Source organism: Gallus gallus, chromosome 3 (genome assembly GCF_016699485.2).
Source record: "Gallus gallus isolate bGalGal1 chromosome 3, bGalGal1.mat.broiler.GRCg7b, whole genome shotgun sequence".
Classification (NCBI taxonomy): Eukaryota; Metazoa; Chordata; class Aves; order Galliformes; family Phasianidae; genus Gallus; species Gallus gallus.
In genome coordinates, this window is record NC_052534.1 from 31,571,942 (window position 1) to 31,588,898 (window position 16,957).

General features: G+C 39.7%; 1 protein-coding gene across 7 annotated transcripts in view; it reads left to right on the plus strand.

Annotated features, from left to right (window-relative positions):
• RMDN2 (regulator of microtubule dynamics 2) overlaps nt 1–11,688 on the plus strand; it is a 44,662-nt gene extending 32,974 nt beyond the window's left edge. For 4 of the 7 annotated variants that reach the window (XM_015283752.4, XM_040698553.2, XM_419514.8 and 1 more), the window contains one exon: nt 8,771–11,688. In XM_015283752.4, the coding sequence (XP_015139238.2) occupies nt 8,771–8,824 (54 nt within the window). In that variant the 3' untranslated portion in view covers nt 8,825–11,688. Of the gene's footprint in view, nt 1–7,669; nt 7,718–8,770 lie in introns of all 7 variants that reach the window. The other 3 variants (XM_040698550.2, XM_040698551.2, XM_046939205.1) reach the window with 1 other exon arrangement.
• Nucleotides 11,689–16,957: the final 5,269 nt, after the last annotated feature.

Below are 16,957 nucleotides of genomic sequence, written 5' to 3' on the forward strand. Positions count from 1 at the left end.
TTTCACAGCAACAGCTGGATAAAATTTTGGTGTCAAGTCACAGGTAGTTGCTGAGGCTCCCCATACACTCAGTGGCGAAAGAGAGAGGCAGGGAGAGTGTGGGTGTGCAGATGAGGCTAAGATACATATCTGATACTCCTGACTGCGTTGTTAACGCAAGGTGAGTTCTGCCTGTAAAAGCCAGAGTCATCAGTCTAAAGGTGAGCTCAGTGCAGTCCTCAGAGTTCAGTGCATCCTGGGCCACCTGGATGGTGGGACAGGGGGTTAGCCCCTCCTAAAAGGAATGCTTCAGTGCATTTCTGAAGTGCCAGTAGACCTTGAGAGCAGAAATTTGGGAGTGATGCGAGGTGTGTGTGTGTGTATTCTGACAAGCAGAGTGGTAATGAAATTAGAATTATATTGGCTTGTAAACTGAAGGAAAAATGGCAAGTGGGTCACAAAAATCTTTTGTCCATCTGAAGAAGATGGTAAGACAAGTCCTCTTCTGTTTAGACTAGTTCTTCAGATATCACAGATTTATCTGCTTTGGCTCATTCACTCGTAGTGTGTTTTGAATTAGATTTAGAAATAAAGTTCAGGAATATACAGCATTGGAGCAATACTGTGTAAACCTTTTTTTCTTTCCCCTAAATCAGTAAGCACAAAGTAACACCAACCTCATGCTGAAAGTAATTATGGTAAAATGGAAATCTTGAACACAGCCTTTGTTGTTAGCTGTTACCTCAAGTCCCATCTGAATTAGAATATTACGACTTATTTTGGTTATGGTGCTAGAGAAAAATTGTTACTAATTTTGGGGGAAACATGTTGGAACTGAAGTTGTTCAGGGCTTAGAGCTGTATGTGTGAATAATCTTTAGTCAGGTTAGTTTAAGGGAGAGACTGAAGAAATTGAATTGACTACAGCCCTGTAAAAGATAGGATTCACGGACTAAAATAGAAAACAGCTCAGCATCAGTCTGGGGATTTCTTTCAGTTAGCCACAGCACAGGATCTCATGGTTGTCAGCAGTATAGGATGTTGTCACAGTCATGTGAAACTCATCATTCCTAAGTGTAATCATAGTTTCTCATGTGGAGTTTTAAACCTTTCTTTCTTCAGGCAGGGAAATTCCTTTATTGTTTCTAAATATTGGCTTCTGCTGAGAAACATGTATATGTATAAAGGCATAAAAACAGTTGTAGACCATGAGACAAACTTGCTGGAAAGGTGCCACATTGAGGAAATGTGTAGTATTTCACGATAACAAATCACCCTGCAGCATAACTATGAAAAAGTAATAGTAGATAATGGTTTAATTTGTTAGTTCTTCTGAGCATCCCCAATTTCTGTTGACTTCAGTGGAAACTAGAAGTACTCAGCATCAGTAAAATAGCCCATCACTCATTTTGACCCTGAAGTCAAATTCTCAGCTGGTCTGACTCAGGGTACTTCTTTGACACTTTGTCTAGGATTCATTCCATGTAGCATTTCAAGTTAAGTGAGATGATTTTTGTCTTGAATGTTGTATCACATCCAAATATCCCTTCTGTGAGTGTCTGTTCTACCACTTATAGAATATTGTTTTAATTCAAGGGTTAGAGGGGCTTCCAAACTGATGACTCCTATAAATCCTATATAAATGTGGTTTTGTTTGATTTTTTGTTGTTGTTGTTGTTCATTGTCAATTTGGCACATTTTCATCCAATCACTCCATGGATATATATATATTTTTTCTTTTGAAAGGGAATACAGTAGATTTAGTGTAAATTAGGTCTGGAAAATGAAACTTGTGTTACAGTACTATATTATAGACTTTTCTCTCTATCCTCTGTACTCTAAACAGAAACCTCTGATGAATTGTGTGGTCCTTCCTTGGCCATAAATACTGTAATGCTGTGGAGTGGTACTCAATGGCTGGAGGTGCATGGGGACATTAAATTGTCCTGCTTTTCTCTGGTTGCTGTCCAGGTGGATAACCCCAAGGTCCTGGGAAACATTCACCCCTTCAGGAAAAGAGATCCTAATGGTTAGGGCTGCTGTGAGTTATTACAAAGTGGATAACAGCTGCTCTGTTTATCTCATTGAACTTGCAGTACCCTTACTGAAACTCATTATTTGTAAAGCATTCAGAGCCGTGTTGAGTGTGGCTACATAAAGGGCTGTTGAAACCAGATGTGGTGGACTACTGTGATGAAAAAAAAAACCCTTTTTTGAATTTGGGAAGAAAATATAATTCAAATTTGAAAACACGAACCTTCATCTTTCATTCAGAAAGATGAAATGAGTGTGTAGATGTGTGTGCTTGATCAAACACATATTGCTTTTTTCTTACAGGGAATAAGGTGATTTGTCAGAGCTAGATATGTAGATGACATCAATTTCTTTTTTATGGCAAAAATTGCTTGGCACTTTTGGGGGAGGAACTTGTAGAAAAAATATGTATAAATGTACAATTATGAAGTATAAAATTAAAGAAATTATTTTTTCTTATGTCTGGAAGTGAGTGTGAAGGTGGGAATAAACCCTGTGTGCTTTTAGGACCAGTAAGCTTTCCACAGAGGTATGAACCTAAGCCTGGCAGAGAAAGAGATGTAGTGGATTTGCTCCTCTAAAAACTCAAAGTTCTCATGTCTCCAACATTTATTTTTTTTTAATGAATCTGCAATGCATCAGTTGCATTACAAGAAATTTAATTTTGGAAGAGCTGAAGACAGAAAAGCAGAAAGTACAGAGCAGCTCTATTGCACTGAGAGTTGCTGAAAAGTTGTACTTAAAATGCAGATAAAAACTTTCCTGAAGCTGAGAATGTACCTTACAAATAAATCAGCGATCTTTAAAAAATCATAATTTAAAAAAGAATCCCTCTTTCCCACTGAAAGCAATTCAGAGTTGAAAGTAACAAGAAAAAGTTTTAGATATTACAGAAATTGTTCATTATGACTTTTGTTTCTTAACAAGGAAGGAATCCTAATGGATGGCAAAGACTGCTTTCAGCAACAGTGACATTCGAAAAGCAGGAAAAACCCGTGTGGAGGAGGAGGAGGTGGAGGTATATGTAATAACGAGCAAGAACAGTGGCTGAGCATTTAGACAAGAGGGCAGCTATTGAGGAAAAATAATGCCTGTAAGAGTTTCGTGAGGCTTCTACATTATCATGATTAACCTCCCAGCTCATTAAATTATGTTTTGAATTGTACTGATAGGGAAAAGAAAGGGAGTTTAAAAAGGGTGTAAGAGAGGGCAGAGTATAAACTTCAGCATCTAGCAGTTCCTGTTACAACAGACTATTTGTACATCTTGAACTTTCCAAAGAGATTTACCAAGAAATGCTCATTTCAGCCAGCCACCACTGATTGACCCCGCGTAGCAGATATTGCTGTGATATTTCCAATACAACTCATTTGAAGCCACTGCTGTAATCTGTGCTTTCGAGTAAGGTTTTGGGGAGTGAGATTTGTTTCTGTTTTAGAATGAAAGGTACAAATTATGACTTATTTGTGAAAAAACTACCCATTTAAATTATGTGTCACATCACACAAACGTTTGGGTTTTTTTCATGAAATGAAAGATTTCCTTTTCTCTGCATCTTTCTGATTTTTCCTCTGTTCAAAGATATGCCAAATGACACATATTATTCAGTGCAAAACATTACCGTCCTCAGAGTATACTTGTTTCTTTACTTGTTTCTGTACATTTTTTGTCCAGAAGTCCATAACATTTCATTTACAAAATAATGCAAACTTTCATATTTGAATGCTGGACTATTGTTTTCCTGCTAATACTGTTTCTGGAGTTGAAAAAGATCTGGCAGCTACCAGCAGCCCAGAATTAGAGGCTCTTGTGAATATACATTTTTCCCAAAATTGCACAAACTGATAAAAGTATATATATAAATTGAAAACTATTCCTTAATCTGTGGTTCCGTTTGCACTGAATATGTGTGCTTTAAGCCCAGGGAATAGGCTTTTTAGAAACTCATTATAAGGAGATCACATGTCAGACTGTAAAATGCTGCTAAAAATGAGACAACTGTAAAAGGTCAACATGAAGAAGTAGAGACTTACTTTATTTTTAATTATTTTGCATTTTGGAGAATGCTGTCAGTGTTTCTCTCAGTGATCAGACTGATGTTCAGTCTGCATCTTTTTGAAGTTCGTGTCAAAAGGATTGTTTGCACTGTCTGCTTATTCTTCCCCCCCCCCCCCCCCCCCCCCCCCCTCCAAAAACAATCCCCAAAAATACTAAGGATTTTTTTTTTTTAAGTGTAGTAATTTCACAGGTAAGGATAAAGTCTGTCCTGAGCTTATTGTATTTGTTATTAAATTGACTAGTTTATAATATAGTATCTGTGACAAAATGCTGTGGAAGGCAGCATGGTTTTAGCAGCATTGTTAGTGCAGCAGCTGATGGACAGCCAGTTCCTCAACACATGGAGCGCGTCTCCTCCTCTGGGGATGCCGGGAGAGAGCGGGAGAAGGATTCACAGAGGCGGATTTGCAGAGGCATTACAAGATGAAGAGGTGTGCAGTTTGTTTCCTGTTTTTGAAAAGTGGCCAAGGGAAGTCAAGCTTTCAGGAGTTTGAAATATATTGTCTCAGGGCCAATAGAGAGGGTGGAGAGAGCCTCAACAGGCATCCTTCTGAAAGGGCTGGAAGTCCCACAGTAGTGGGGCAGCAGCTGGAGAGAAAAGGGGGATGTCTTGGAGACCAAACGCTCCATGTTGAGTATAATAATAAAAGGAAACCAGAATTTGAGTGCAACTTGGGCTTTTCAGCCAGAAAAGAATCTGCTGGTGGATAACAATTTTACACAGCCATCAGTTACAAAATAACATATTTCAATTTTGAATAACTTTTCAGCAGCAATCCTAGAACTAGCTAAACTATTAATTTCCAGTCAACTGGGTATGAAAGGGTGTTCTTCTGTCTGCTTGAAGTATAATCAGAACATGTTGAATTATCATCAGCCTCATATTTTAGGGCTGTGCTTACCTTGATTCAAAAAGCCTTGAGAAGTTATGGTTCATCCCCAGAAGAAGATACTAAAAATATAGAAGAACATAAAGTGCTCTGACTTAAGACATACAGCAGTCGCACAAAAAGTTACAAGTGGAAGATGGCATTGGTTTATTGAAATATTTAAGGGGACAAACAGAATTATGCAGTTGTGTGCTAGTTGACAGCTACTACAGTAACATAATTTGTGAGACACTGTCAAGAAATTGAGAATGGATTGCATATATCTTTATGTGATTTATATTGTCCACAAGAGCCATGACTCTAATGAACAATCCTTGTGCATGTTTGGAAGTCTTTTCTTTTACAGTCCAGGATTTCTCTTGGAACTGTGAAGGAATGGTGCAGTTGTACCCAAAAGCAGAAGTGGCTCTCAGCACCTTGTAGCTGTTACCAAAGTACAGCTCTGGACCACCCTCGCAGCCAAGCTCATTTAATATACCATGCAGCCACACTGACTTCAGTGAAACCCTACAGGATTCATGTCAGCTTGGGATTTGGCACTGTTTGCGCACAGTAATGTTGTAGTTGGCTGAAGTTACCATTTTGGCTGTGGTCATAGGGATGTATCTGTTCTCTGTTGACAGTTGGGACTTTGTCAACAAGTGCACACATGTGTTGTGCCTGGGTTGAGAGTGTTTAGCACATAAGGGAACAATTAGCTGAGATGGAAGGTAAAATCATTATATTTCTCTCCCGTGTCTAATTGCTATTTAATTTTTATATGCGTATTTATAGGTATGTGTCTGTGTCTATGCTTATTGGTAATTTCTTCTAGCAGAAATTAATTGTAAAAATGTGGACTATATCCAGTTAGGCCAGCATTCCCCTTTTCCCACCAGTTAGTTCTTCTGTCTTGCTCTTGTTTTCAACTCCCTCTCTTCCCTTGTTCTGCCTCTGGCCTCCCAGATCTTTTTTCCTGTGCATATCCCCTGTGAGTGGTGAAACAGAAAAGAAAGGCAACTAAGTAGGAATAGGGAAAATACAGTCACTGACTCTCTAACTTGTGCAGCAGTTTGCAGAACATTTGAACTTGTGTTCAACTCTGAAAATGATATGAAAAATGTTTAATAAATGTAAACCTTGACAGTCGAAAATCAAGGTTGAAAATGGCTGTCCTCAGTGAGCACTGAACTAAGCCTCGGAGTGAACAAATGGGACTGACGCAAATAGATTGCCTTCCTAATATGACTTGCACCTCTTTATCTCCCTACTGCACTCTAGAGGGAGTTTGAACCAGACTGTCTTTAAATAAAATAAAAATAAATAAATAAAACTGGACTGTTTTTAGAAAGCTGCAGATCCAGAAATCAGTGAGGAGAAATGCTGTCCAGAGATAGAACTTAGGACTTTGTTCCAGTTAACTGTAAAGTCTGGGCATTAATGAAGTTCTCACCCATAGGACGAAGACTGGCACAAAGAACGACGTTCTAGGATTCTCTTTTTTTCTAGTGTAACACAACTCTTGGTCTAGAAGGACCCTATCCAGGTGTGACGTAATAGTTCCCTTCACTGACTATTCTCAGCTTTGTAATGCCATTACTGATTTTTGAAATGTTTTTACCATTTGGGTTATTATTATTGACTGGAAGTCACTGGCTCAATTAGCACAGTCTGTTAAATAGTTTCTAACTATGTATATTTCTGTGTCTGATAGTCTTGCTTGGAACTGGCAACATAGAGGTATATAAAGTTTTGCACATTTGCAGTTTCTTCTCCAACTCATTCTTAGAACAATCGTGGTTTTGTTTTATTCTTTTTCCTAAGCCTTGAGGAAGATTCAGGAAAGATTGCCCAATGATTTTGGTACCTTGCAACTCACTAAAGCTCCTCCTTGCCCAATGCTGTCCTTTGCTTGTAAGGAGGGAGACAATTATATACAATTGATTGGAGACAGATTTTTTTTGATCATCATTCAAAGTGAGTAAATAAGTCTATAAACTCATTCAATGCTGAGCTCTATCCGGATATGAAAAAACTACATCTTTATTATTTTTGGCTTAGAAAAGTGTAAAAAGAGGAGGACCAGAAACAACAAAACCTTTATCTTTTTTTAATAGCATGGGACAACGTTTTTACTTTGTTGCTTAATGGAGCTCAGAATAATTTTCACAAGCTGACTATGGTCAGTACAGAAATGAGTGTATCTTCTCTGAACTAATCAATGTATTGATACAAATTTTGAGTTTCTCAGTTTGTAATGAAAGCCATGGGTTGGTGCTCCAGGCAGCCTGTAGTGACATGGAATTTAAGGGGTGCTGAATTCAGTGTGACATTTCCTTCTGTTAGAGTATTTTGGCAAGAGCTTACTGGCTTTGCAGTATGTGCCTTTTGAGGCCTCTGATAAATGATTAGGCAGATAGTTTAGCCTGTTGTTGCCAGTGGGAGCAAGGCAGTGACTCCAAGAGAAGTATCCAGCTAATGTATTAATGCCTTAATCCAGACCAATAATATAATGTAGTTTGACATGTCTGGCATATGGTTTCTATCATCTCAATATTCTTCTCTGTTCCTCCATGACATTACAGACAACTAACCAAAATAAAGAGAAGCAGGAATTTCTTCACCCGTAAAACATATTTTAAAATGTCCTCTATTTTGTTCCAACTTCTTGGTTGATTAGCTAATGAAGTGATCCTGAAATTCAGTGATTATTTCACTGTCTGTCTGCAGTATTTTCTTTCAGAATTGCCTGTGACATTATCTGGGAAAGAAGTACCGGTCTCTGTCATTAGGAATACTTGCACAAACTTGGTGATGTGCATGTGCTTTTGACTTTGCATTACTAAACGCATGTGAGTGCGAGTGTTGAGTGGTTGGACCCTTACCAGACTGTGGGTATGAGGTACTGACTTTTTAGAACTGTGTATTTAAACCAAAGTGCATTTTGCAAGTTTTGCAGCAGCGAACGAAACAAGTGGATTATATTCAGGAGACATTTCAAAAATAAATAGAATAGTGGAGTTTTTTGTACCTCTTTTCTCATTGGTTTTATATGGAAATAGCCAGAATATGTGTCACTGGCCAACCTTGAAAGAGTTTGTTGGGCTGGGCGTAGTTTAATGCACTGTGCAAACAGTACACATGAGCATCAGCCTAAAAGGAGCCATTCCCTTCAGTCCTAGGATTTATAATATAGTATTGGCTCTGATCATAGCAGGTTACTCGCCTCTTGCTCACTGTCTGGCTCCACTCTGCTGTGAGTCCAGTAGCATAGGCAGAGTCCAGCAACCATGGTATGGATGTCACCGAGCCTGTGGTGGTTATTACTGGTGTGTATGGCTGTATGCTGAAACCACCATCTTAACCTATGTCATTAATTATATTTCGCATTTTTTCTTCTCTTTTTGTTTGTTAATTGGATAATAAATCCTTTCCAGGTATTCCAAAAGTATCCTTGGATAAACTGCACATAATCGATTTGCAAGCTTATGTAAAGAGTAGGGCAAGGCGGTACTTTATGCAAGGCATACCAATAAAAGTTATGGCCTAAGCTGAAAGCTCACTGGTCTGCTGAGAAGGCTATTTGTGGCTAACATTTAAGTGCTTTAACAGAGCTATAAAGGGAGGGCTGCCATCTGGCTCTTGTTTTCACTCCATGCTTTATTTTTGCAATCACTGATAAATTAACTTTCTATCCTGTCTTGTACATTCTGTGGCTATTACGGTTGTGTGTTGTGTCTGTTGTTAGTAAAGAAATGTGGATAGGCACATCTTAGCAAATCAAGGGATTTATCCTATCTAAGTTGATGCATGATTGTCTGTTTCTTTCAGGACAGAGAGGCCCAGAAAGACTTAGAGGATTTACTTCTCACACTGAAGCTGTGATACTGCGCACTTTTTAACTCTTCATGCTGTGATAAAACTGAGAGTCTGTAGTGATTGTGTATGGCGGGTGAATTCCAGCTGAGTCAATGGGAATGGCCTCTTCAAACATCTGGCAATTATGTCATGAAAATGATGCATTCATTTCTGATTGATTATTTATAATCCTATATTGAAGATTAGTTTTAGATTGCTGACACTGTGAGTTCAATTCTCTGAACAATAAGTCCACTGCTGGCAATGGACATAATGGGGATTAGAAAACAAAATGCATAAATCTTATTCTGAAAGATTATTCAACTGATGTGTGATGCCAGCATAAAACTGCGTGCAGCAAAGTCAAAAGCAAAAATGTTTCTATAGCAAATTATATTTATATCAGTTAATATATACACAGGTACGTACAAAAGGAAATCATGAATGTTTATGTTTACACACTACTGTTGAATAATTGGAATCTTGCTAAAGAGAAAGCTGTTGCTTCCACAAAACTCTTTCTACTTTAAACCTCCTGCTGGTTTTACATAGAAATGTGAAAACTTTATAAATTAAATATTAAAGCCATATTTTATTTGTAACATCAGTGGGTGCAATATTAAAAATCAGACTGGTGAAATTCAGTGTTTTAGATGAATCTACCACAGCTGTGATATTTAATGGCTTTATTACAAGATCTCCGTCATGTTTGTGAATCCTGGATCTTTCTGATTGAACAGCTGCCAAGTGTGGTGGTGTTAGTATATTCCCTGAAAAGCAAGTTTAGCGTGTGACTGCCATTTACCTTATATCATCTGTGTAACATAACCTGTACATAAGAATACATACTTTGAGCATGTAGGACAACAGTGTTTTCAATAAAATGTATTGAGCAGGGAGATAATTTTGTTCACAAATGGACTGATCCAGAATTCACCCAACTGTGAAGAAAAATAAAGACCAGCTTTCATTGGCTTTCAATTCAGAGTCTTAGACTAGATGTGGGAAGTATATCTGGAAGAAGTATTCCTATTAAAGGAAATGAAGGAAATAAAATTGAAGAAGGACAGCTTCACAATCCCTTGACTTCTTTGATGTGTAAGATAACATGGGCTATCTTATGGCTAAGACAAGGAGGACTGATAAAGCACCAATATACAGAACTAATAATTGGGCAGTTAGTTTAGGACAGTGACGTTACCTTATAGTGGTGTCTGCAAAGATCTAAAAATTAGGCAAGAGTGAAGAAATATATGTATATACATATGACGGAAGCATCTCATAGCTCATAGAGTGAGCTCTAACTTCTAACAACAGGGCGATAGGTGCAGTAGACTGGAAGAAGACAAACTAGACAAAGTTGTATTGAATTTAGCCTGAATCCTTGACTCCTTATGAAGCACAGAGGTTTTGCAAGGTTTTCCTAAAATAGGGCCATCCTTTTAAAGACGTTTCAATTAAAACTACATTTTCCAAAACAGAGGACTTACTGTGGCAACTCAGAACCAATTCTGAAAGTTTGGAACTGGTTCTGAGTTGTCACTGTCACCTTCATGGGTTTTGTTATCCTGAAGATCTTCACAAATGAACATAATCATTTTAGTTATTTTTATTGTTCCTTACAGGGGAAACTGTTTGCTGTACTACTTTTTCAATCCTAGAGTTCTTTGTTTTTTTCACACAATTTCAGACTCTATCAAATAGTTCCTTCTGTGTCTTAATAAATGACGTGTGAAAAGAGAAGCTGCAAATGCGGTATATCTGGATTTTGGCAAGGGGCTCTTGATAAATTCTGTATTTTACATTTTCACAGCCAAAGCAGGAAGTGGATCTAAGTGGATCTATTACAGCGATCGGTGTTTAGAGCTGTTAGTCAGTCACCTATGAAGATGCAGTAAATTGGGCCTTTACTTATATAATTTGATATTATAAATATAAAAATAGATTTGATTATGCAATAAATGCCTCCTTTACGAGCAATAATTACTGATTAAGCACAAAAATGTGTTGAAGGAATAGATTAGTAGTAGAAGTTACTTAAATTAATTGGAAAAATTAGGTGATATAAATAGGAGTCATTTCACTCATGAGAAGGTCTGCGTTGATAGAGAAGATCTGATAAGTGATAGTAGTTCTGTGGAAGTGGATTCCAGTGTGGAAGTACAGATTCCAGTGAGCGGCAAGCTCAGGGGTCAGTAATGTCATGTTTTGATGGAAAAACAGATTGCATTCTAGAGTGAATAAATAAGAGTTCCCCATTAAATGAACATGAAGTAACCTTTTCCTCTATTAAGACCTAATGAGGTCAGAGATGGAATACTATGTGATTTTATGCATCACGCTTCAGGGAGGCTAGAGGCTACTTGGAAAAAAATCCAGTGGAGATAGACAAGAAAGATGAGAGGGTTAGACAACATCGTCTTATGTGTGAGAAATGAAAGAATTTGTTTTGTTTAGTCTGCAGGAGGGATGACCAAAGGAGTATTCAAATTTATAAAAAGCAATTGAAGAAAAGGCAGTAAAAAAAAAACAAACACCGCCACCAGAAAAACACAAAACTTGTACTCCAAATACCCTGTTCGTAGGACAAAACAGATTAGACATTAGGAGAAAAAAAAATCCTGATGGAAACTTTGCAAAGCCTTGCAATATGTTTCCAGAGAACGTTTTAAAATCATTTACACAGTGGGATTGCAGATGCACACTGGCTCTGAATTTGGGCCCAGGCTACCTATGAATGTTTGCCATTAAATTTCACATGTGAAGATATGCATTATAGCTGCCTTCAACCATTTATTGTACCTGTGGTTTTATTCCATGTTATTTTTAATGAAAATTATGATTTATAAAATAAATTACTTATCTTTCTATGCAGCCTTCTAACCTACAAACATTCTACTGTTTTGCTTTTTACTCGTTACTAGTCTATGTATGGAATCACAAGATGTCATCTGTGGATTGAAAGGCTGGTTTTAATTTTTTTTTCTAAGTCTGCCAGAGTTTGCAGAAATACTCCTCACACAGGTAAGAAAATGCTGTTTTATGCACATGAGGTATTTTTTGCCTTTTTTTATATAATTTCTGGTTGCTGTAAATGAGCATTCTCAACTTCTTCATGTTTTCTGCTGTGTTGATCTTAGAGCTTCTAAAACTGAAGTGTGTTCCCTAAATTGTTCTCTAATGGCTCCTTGGAAGAAAGCTTTCACATGTAGCTCTAAGCCTAGGCTATGTGTTCTCTGTGACATATCAACTAGAGAAACTGCAAGTGTAGTTCCAGAGGGCCATATGTTTTCTTTTTTGTTTAAAATATCCACAAGCAGACGTTCACTTCCGTAGTTTCGTCTCCTTGGAGGAGCTACAAGTTAACCGGATTAACCCCTGCGGGCCTTTATGCCATGTGGAGGAGATGATGCTGCATGCTTTCTGGGGCCTCAGTCTCTGCTACCTGCTTTAGCTCTTCACTATGACCTCTCAGTTGGTCTCAGTTGGTCTCTGCTCCTGTGTACATACTGCGTATTCCTGGGGGAATTTTGTCTTTTTGTGTCTTTGTAGAAGGTGAGTTAGGGGGCCTTGACCCAATAGTAGGGTTCTTGTGCTTCTGAACAGTTAAAATTACTTGTTCTACCTTCCTGGATGATTGAGATTACTTTTAATTCTTGTGGTGAAGGTAAAGACTCTGTTAGTGGTTCCAGATCCCATTGGGATTGCCCCTCTGCAACAACAGATAATCACAAATGAAGTTACACTGTTTTTATAGCAGTTAGCCATTGGTTCATTGAAGTAATAGTTACAATGACAGACTCTCATACTGCTTTATTTAAATCACACCCCTTCCCCCCCCCCCCCCCCCCCCCCGAGTCTCAGGGTGATTCACATAGTTTTAGGTGGTAACATCAATGTGTTGACTTATGGAATGAATTAGAAAACTGTCCAACAACAGCGACCAACTGATAATTGAGAAAGGAAAATGACAATTCCTCTGTCTAGTTAAATAAATTAAAAAGCTAACAAACAAAAAAAGCCCCACCCAAACCTAAATCTGCCCCCACAACCCTATCGTTTTATTAGTAAAAGCCTGAATTAAAAAATAGCAATAATAACATCAACATTGAAGAATTGGCTGAGATTCAACCCTATCATCCAAAACTTATCTGGATCTATGTATCTTTCTTCAGCCTCTGCTACCAGAACAGCTGCCCTGTGAAGTGCATGGGGCTGAAGGGGGGTTCTGTGGACTCCAGCAAGGTCCGTGGGTTTTTGAGTCTCTTACTGAATGCTTTGGAATGTGGTTCTGTGGTGTTTTCTTCCATAGGCACAGTAATCATGATAGATGTGTTACACATCTTCCAAAAAAGAAAATTCTGCAGCAATGTGACAATTTAAATTGCATTGCAAACTCAGAAGGACTAACTCTGTCTGAAGGACCAACATTTCTATTTGCATTTCTAAATTCTTTCTTCTGTACGTAGATTATATTCTTGTTTTCCAGCACTTTTCCTTTTTACAGATTCTCCCAAGTTCCTCAGAGAAGAAACAAATCAAACTGCCATGACAGTACAAAAAGAATGAAGCTTTTCTGGCCTCCTGTGTTTGTGTAACCCATGCATGAAGCATTAGAACTATGAATATGAAACATTAATATTTTGTGAGAAAATATTTTACTCCATTTCATTAACATAAACAACCAGCCAATTCTAGAAACATCTGTAGAGGCAGTGTTCAACACGAGCTGATCTGAGCCCTCTGCCTCCTAGCGCTACTGACCCATGATGGGGATAAGCTACTTGCTCAAGTTACACACACACACAAACACCATCTATCATGATTAAGTAGGAGCTGGTTTCGATGGCCTGCCTGCAACAAAACAGCCACACAGTTTTATCTAGGAGTACTGTAAACTAAGCATATGGGCATGAATATGGATGAGCTTCTTAACTCAGTTTGGTAGGTTAAAGTTTTTAATTAAAGGACAAAGGGAATCAAGCTGGCTGATGAAATTCCAGCCCCTAAGTTATAGAAATGTTCCTGTTTTAAATGGTGAATCAGCAAATTGGATTAAGCAATTTAGCAGTGTGGGGCTTCTGTTTTGTTCATTTCTTTTTAATATTGGAAGAGGATCACTTGTGAACGAATGTTATGAATTCAGGGAAAGCCCATATAGCTAAGTATATGGACACACACACTGTAACAAGCTGCCCAGAGAGGTTGTGGATGCCCCGTCCCTAGAGGTGCTCAAAGCCAGATTGGATGGGGCCCTGGACAGTCTGGTCTAGTATTGAATGTGGAGGTTGGTGGCCCTGCCTGTGGCGGGGGGCGGGGGGGGGGGTCGGTTGGAGATTCATGATCCTTGAGGTCCCTTCCAACCCGGGCCGTTCTGTGACAGGAGCGCTCCCACAGGCACAGCTGTGAGGAGCAGCCGCGGTGGCTGCTGTGGGGCGGGGCGGGCCCAGCTCTCCCACAGCTGCATCATCAGTGCCCGCACCTGGCTGAGCGCTGGGGGGCAGGAGGAGGGCTCAGATGGGCTCTTCCAGAGAGGAATTGAAAGTTAGGTGTACGTGACTGAGCTAAATCTTCTCCGAGAGCTCTGGAAATGTTTTTGGGGGAGTTGTGCTTGTGACTTGGAGGCTATGTTGCTGCAGGAGCTGCAGGAAGACAGACTGAGCTGCTGTGGGCAAAGGAGCGGTGAGTACCTGCTCTGTGGAGCACCAAGCTCCATCCGGCTGCTTCTCTGTGAGAGACCGTTTGTGGCACACCCGGTGGGTGCTGTAATAGATGGTGTTTTACAAGCTTGTGTGCTTGCCCTTGGCACTTGCCAGGGGTCAGTTAAAAGAGAGAATCTGGAAGCTGCCTGGGGGAAGTTAACTGAGGACAGGAAGGATGTGGTAACTCCTAACTAAGAGGTGTGTTAAGTCTCAGGCCTGTAATTAGCTGAATGCAAGAGTCTCTTCTGTGCAGGGCTTTGCCTGCCTTGGGCCTGCAGCCAGGCCTGGGGGTGCCTCAGAGCCTCCACCTGCCCCCAGCTCTGCACTGCACGGGGCTTATTTGGGTGGGTGCTATTCTGCACTGAAATTAAAGTGTTTTCTTTTCTTTTTTTCACTTCTTCCCAGCTTAAAAGTAATCCTTAAATTAAGATTAGAGGGGGAATAAAAACACTTTTTTAAGAAGTTTATACTGAAGAGAGGTGAATGTTTTGTGTGTCGACAGTGGTATCAGATAAAGGAAAGACCAGCTGAGTGCGTTCCTCTGCTTTCTGTGGGTTTCACTGGATTTACTCTGGCATGAAGGCTGTGGTTTTTTGGCTTGATCCATTCTTGTTTTGAATGCTGTATTTTATTTGTTCATAAGTTCAATGCAGGCCACATTTTCTGTGCTCATGTGTAAATACATATGAAAATATTCATGTAGATTTGAAACTTCTGTGTGTAATACGTGAACTGAAAATTTAAGAAAGGCCAGAGAAGGAATGCAGAAGGATGTGCAGGAAGAATCTAAGTTCCTAGAGCTGAGGTGAAACTGCCTCATGAAGGGGGGGGTTGCTGCAGTTTGATACTTACTTGGGCTTCCCTCTGAGAGGAAAGACAGGATGAGTATCCCTTGAATGTAGGGTGTTGCTAGGGTCCTGGTAAGATGGGGAGGACATACTGGGCAATGGCACTGCTTGAGACTGTAGGTTCATTGTGCCCTGGAGCTGCCAGTTCCTACTGGAATTCCCTTACATTTCTGACTTGGGGCAGGTGGGCGATACAGAAAAGAAGTGAAGTTTGCTGTAAAATTGGGCATTGTCTATCTTTGTCTTGGCTTCTTGAACTGTGAGCCTGTGAACTCAGAAGGGTTTGCTAGGACGTTAGAAACCAATCTATAGTCTGTCCATGGTGTCTCTTAGTGAGCTGATTGTAATCAGCATCTCCAGACGTTGTGTGTTCTTCTAGGGAATCTGTGGCTGAAGGGATGGAGAGAGGAACTTTATGCAGCTTGAGGTGTTTTTTTTTCTGTCTTTTGAGGGTGTTTTTTTTTGGTGGTTTTTTTTTTTTTTTTTTTGGAAGTCACCCATGGCAAATGCAGAACAAAGCTAAATCATCCTGGAAAGCAGAAGCCAGGGACAGATGCTTCCTCATGCCAAGGACTGCTTCCTTCTCCTGCTCCTCTTCACAGTGGGTGCTGCTTGCTGGTGAAGCCTCTCCCTGCTGCCTCTCTCTTCCTCTCAGGCATGCAAGTGAGCAGTGAGAAACTGAGGGCAGACATGAGGCAGGACCCAGGCAGGGTCCTTTGGCCATTCTGTGGCCAGGAGGAAAGGTGTCCATAAAAAGGAAGTCCTCAGAAGATGTGACATCTCCAGGACTTCAGTTTCCAAGGCTTTTGGAAACTGATTTTCAAAGCTGATCATGAGTGACTCCTTTCTGGAGCTGCTTTTGATTATTATTCAAGTTCTTCTGACATTTAGAAGCTGACAAGCCTGGATCCCTACTTTTATGATTGCCTTCTGCACTGGTATCTTAATGACTAGGTACAGCCTCCAAAATATCTAATGCTTGATGCATAGAATACGAGCAAGTAATGCCGTATTTGCTGACTTAATCATTGTGTAACCATGTTACAGAAGGCAAGCCCCTGAATGCAGAGCAGATCACTTGAAGCTCGAGGTGATGTGGCATGTGTCCACCAGGGTGTTAGTGGAAAGGTGCCAGGCCTCTCCTGGCTTGCAGTGGTTTTGGAGTCCATAAAGCAGTCTCTTGCCCTTCATAGAGTCTTTTTGTATAATGAGATACGTAGGAAACAGCTTTTTGGTGGCCCTGTGCCTGGTTCTGTATTGAGCTATTTAGCCTAGCTGAAGAAGTAATGATGAATAATTTCTCCTTTCTTTCCCTTTTTGGGAAATCACAGCCTAACAGTAACTTGGAAGAAAGTCTGTCTGCTTTGAGTTCAGTTTTTCTTGGATTGTTGTTATTTGCACAGGGGAAGGGGGGGAGGAGGAGAGGCTATAAAGATATCTTAAATTTCTAGAGGTTAGTGGTTTCAGCATCAGCTTATGAGACTGTAAAGTCCAAAGACTCTCAAAGTTTATTAAATATGAAAAAGCTGGAAATGTTAAGCCACAAATGCAGCTGTTTTACTTACTTGAGTCTTGTATCAAGCAGGTTCCTCTCAAGTTAGAAAGAGAAG